General features: G+C 41.0%; 1 protein-coding gene across 1 annotated transcript in view; it reads right to left on the reverse strand.

Annotated features, from left to right (window-relative positions):
* NUP210L (nucleoporin 210kDa-like) overlaps window positions 1-4,679 on the reverse strand; it is a 187,744-nt gene that overhangs the window by 145,209 nt on the left and 37,856 nt on the right. The window contains exon 6 of the mRNA XM_012000337.1: window positions 4,221-4,493. Coding sequence (XP_011855727.1) covers window positions 4,221-4,493 — 273 coding nt within the window. The remainder of the gene's footprint in view (window positions 1-4,220; window positions 4,494-4,679) is intronic.

Genomic DNA, 4,679 nt, shown 5'->3' on the forward strand with positions numbered 1-4,679 from the left:
TTTTTTGAGACAGGGTCTCACTCTGTCACCCAGACGGAGTGCAGTGGTACAATCACAGCTCACTGCACCCTCTCTAACTCCTGGACTCAAGCGATTCTCCTTCCCTCAGGCCTCTGAGTCGCTGGGACTATAGGCCTGCACCACCACATCTGGCTAACCTTTTACTTTTTGTAGAGACAGGGGTTTCACTATGTTGCCTAGACTGGTCTTAAACTCCTGGACTCAAGCAATTCTCCTGCCTCAGCCTCCTGAGCAGCTGGGATTACATGCATGAGCCACTGTGCCTGGCCTAAAGCAAATCTTCTAAATACTTTATGGGTAACTCTGTGCCAAACTTAGGTTTAGTTCTGATATGTACTTTACTATAATATTCATAAAATATAAGAGCTAGAAGGAAAGTCAGAAATAATAACATTCCCTTCATTTAACAAATGAGGAAACATCTCAACAGATCTCTAAAACAATTCATTCTTCTAATATCAAAATAAGATATCAGAATAAGATCTAAGCCTTCCATCTGCATTCCAAATCTCATTTTCTGTTGCCTCTCAGAAAACACATGCTCCATCAACTGGCTGTCTTTTCTCCCTTATCTCTGCCATCTTTCTCTGTTTAATTAAGAGAAATGTTCAAGTTTTTCCAATCTTAAAAAAAAAAAAGTATTCCTTGTGTCTTTTTCAAACTTCCACTTTGTTTTTGTCCTTGTGAAAGTCAAGCTGTTTTTACTGACAAAGTGACCCAAGACCTCCTAGTTACTACAACCTTTCAGTCTTTATCTTGACATCACTACCAGATTTGACCTGTTGAACAGTCTTCTCCTCTTTGTAAATTCCTAATTTGGTTATCAGGAAACTCCTCTCTCTGATTTTTCTTTCTTTTCTTTTTTTTTTTTATTTAGTTGAGACTCAGTTTCACTCTCTCGCCCAGGCTGGAGTGCAGTGGTGCCATCTCGGCTCACTGCAACTTCTGCCTCCCAGGTTCACGTGATTCTCCTGCCTCAGGAGTTCCTCCTGAGTAGCTGGGATTACAGCATGTACCACCACACCCTGCTAATTTTTATATTATTAGTAGAGACAGGGTTTCTCCATGTTGACCAGGCTGGTCTCGAACTCCTGACCAGTGATTCACCTGCCTCAGCCTCCCAAAGTGCTAGGATTACAGGCATGAGCCACTGCGCCCATCCTTGGTTTTTCTATAATACTACCTTTTAAGCATTCCTTTAGATCCTCCTTACACGTCCTCTTTTTCCATATGAACCTTAAAAGCCAGCATTACACAATTTTGTCTTTGGCCAAATTCTCTCACTCTATATAATTTCCCTAGGTGATTTTGTCCACAATAGCTCCAACTACTACCTATCTATAAACTAACTTTCAAATATCTATCTTGATCCTCAATCTTTCTCCTCTAGAGGCATAATGAAAATTTCTGCTTGGATATCTATCCCACAGTTTTGATGTTTTAATTTAACATGTGAAAAACTGAACTCATTATCTTTTTCCTTAAAACTGCTCTTTCTCTTATATTCTCCATCTCCATGAACAGTTCCACCAGCTACTCTATGCCAGGTGCTGGGACTCATTATGAATAGTCACCGTCCATGTCCTCAAAAAAGATATATAGCCGGGCACGGTGGCTCACGCCTGTAATCCCAGCACTTTGGGAGGCCGAGGCAGGCGGATCACGAGGTCAGGAGATCGAGACCATCCTGGCTAACACAGTGAAACTCCGTCTCTACTAAAAATACAAAAAATTAGCCAGGCACGGTGGCACGCGCCTGTAATCCCAGCTACTTGGGAGGCTGAGGCAGGAGAATGGCATAAATCCGGGAGGCGGAGCTTGCAGTGAGCTGAGATCGCGCCACTGCACTCCAGCCTGGGCGACAGAGCGAGACTCTGTCTCAAAAAAAAAAAAAAAAAAAGATATATAAATAGACAAACACAATGTATTTTAATATTTGATACTTTGGGGAAAAATAACAATATGAACTGAAAATATGGGGGGAAAAAAGAACATTTAAGTTCACCTGGGGAATTCAGGGAAGTGCCTGACACACAGTTGGGTCTCAATAAATATTGAATAACTTAATTTATTTTGTAGGTATGATTGCATTTGTTGAAAAATGTCCTGGGTACCTTAAAATGACTAAAAAGCAAACAACATTGGATCAATAAGTCTCCTTAATGTGTGTAAGACGAATAATATAAGCAGCTAACTAACACAATTCTACAAGAAATATTATACCTTTCAAGCCTGATAGAATTTTTCTGGTGTTAGCAACTTTTATTGAAGCGGAATAGCAGAAGTACTGTTCCTTTCGGAGCAGGGCTACCCTATAGACAGTGTGCCCCGAGTAGAGACATTCTTATTCAGAGTAAGCCTATTAGCCCCTACCTAATCTGCCCCTCCCCTACTCTGTTATTTCTACTATTTCCTGATTCACTGCACTTTAGCTTCACTGTCTTCCTTACTCTTCTTTAATCATGCCAAATATGTTCCTACTTCAGAACCTTTGCCATTGCTCTTTCCTTTCCCTAGAAGTCTTTCGCCAATTATCCACATGGCTTATTGTGCCAGTGTTGCCTCATCAGAGAGGACTTCTCTAATTATGCTAGGTAAAGACTGGGTGTGGTGGATCACACCTGTAATCCAAGCACTTTGGGAGGTTCATTTAAGGCCAGGAGATCATCCAGCCTACTCAGCCTAGCAAGACCTCATCTCTACAAAAAAAGACACAATTAGTATGGCATGGTGGTGTGTGCCTATAGTCCCAGCTACTCAGAAGGCTGAGGTGGGAGGATTGCTCAAGGCTACTGTGAGTTATGATCATGCCTCTGCACTCTAACCTGGGCATCAGAGTGAGACCCTACCTCCAAAAAAAAAAAAAAAAAAATCTGGCTGGGTGTGGTGGCTCATGCCTGGAATCCTAGCACTTTGGGAGGCCAAGGCAGGTGAACTGCTTGGGTCCAGGAGTTCAAGAGCAGTGTGGGCAACATGGCTAGACCTCGTGTCTACAAAAAATATATAAAAATTAGCTGGGGGCATGGTGGCAAGTGCCTGTGGTCCCAGCTACTTGGGAGGCTGAGCTGCGAGGATCACTTGAGCCTGGGAGTTTACAGGTTGCAGTGAGCCAAGATTGCACCACTGCACCCCAGCCTGGGCAACAGAGTGAGACCCTGTCTCTACAAAAATGATAATTTTTTGGCCAGGCACAGTGGCTCATGCCTGTAATCCCAGCACTATGGAAGGCCGAGGTGGGTGGATCATCTGAGGTCAGGAGTTCGAGACCAGCCTGGCCAACATGATGAAACCCCGTCTCAACTAAAAATACAAAAATTAGCCAGGCGTGGTGGCGTGCGCCTGTAATCCCAGCTGCTCAGGAGGCTGAGGCAGGAGAATAACTCGAACCCGGGAGGCAGAGGCAGGAGTGAGCAGAGATCGCGCCACTGCACTCCAGCTTGGGCAACAAGAGTGAAACTCTGTCTCAAAAATAATAATAATAATAGTAATAATTTAAAAATCTAACTATGCTGGACAAAATGGCAATTTGTATACCTAGAGCTTAGAACAATGTTGAGCATATAATATAAATATAATAGATATTTTCTGAATGAATTTCTTTCAGATTCAAATATTCAAAAAAATTTCCAAATAAAGCACTGAGAGATGGAGTCCAAATCATGTTTCAATTTTCTGAGAATTTAAATCTTCATTCTCTTCTGTTTTCATTGACTATTACAGGTCTCTGTGTACCTTTCTTTGTTCAATCCTTGCATAGCAGATTTAGTGAATTTTTAAAAATTGCTCTCAACACAATTTTTAAAATATTAGTTAAACATCTACTGCAGACAATAGCATATTTTCTCAATTATCATGTACAAATAAGAAAGAACAAATTAAATAAAATTCTCACATGTTCTTCCAAACTCCGTTTGCCCCATTCCCCTAATTACAGTTTTTTTATTTCCCTAATTACAATTTGATTGAGGTTGCAAATAAGCACTGAAGTTAGTAGATCCCAAGTTCTAACTACACTCTTTTCTCTACTTACTCTGTTAGAAATTATCACAGCAATAACTTATAATTCTTTGTTAAAAATAAAACCTATAGGAAAACACTGTAGTAGTACTATAATCATTCTTAAATTATTTTACCAAAGAACATGTCTAGCATGCTCAAGGAAGTGTAGACTGGCAGCTAAAACTTGAACAAAAGGATACTTTTATGGACAAAGACAAGATTAGTCTGGCCCAGTTGTGAGGCAGTCACCATGGCTGTTTTGTCATCCAGTAAAGCTACTTTCTCAGAATGAGACGCATTAAGTGCAACTCTATGGTCTTGCAATTCCAGTATATAATGTTCCAGGGGAAATTTCACCTCTGTAAGACATGAAAGATACATAAATGTAATGACAGCAGCCATTCCAGTAGATAATGATGTATTCTTGATCATAAAGGAGTGATCAGGAAGCAGACATAAAATAAGAGTATGATCTGCCTTTAATGTTTTTCCTGCTATGATGAATTTCTACATGTAACCATTTGTGTGGAGTTTATGAGTTAAAATATATTGTTGGAGGCTTGGTGTGGTGGCTCCTCCTGTAATCCTAGCACTCTGGGAGGCCAAGGCGGGCGGATCACCTGAGGTTAGGAGTTCGAGACCAGCCTGGCCAACATGGT

The sequence above is a fragment of the Mandrillus leucophaeus genome, unplaced genomic scaffold (genome assembly GCF_000951045.1).
Source record: "Mandrillus leucophaeus isolate KB7577 unplaced genomic scaffold, Mleu.le_1.0 Scaffold624, whole genome shotgun sequence".
In the NCBI taxonomy this organism is placed as follows: Eukaryota; Metazoa; Chordata; class Mammalia; order Primates; family Cercopithecidae; genus Mandrillus; species Mandrillus leucophaeus.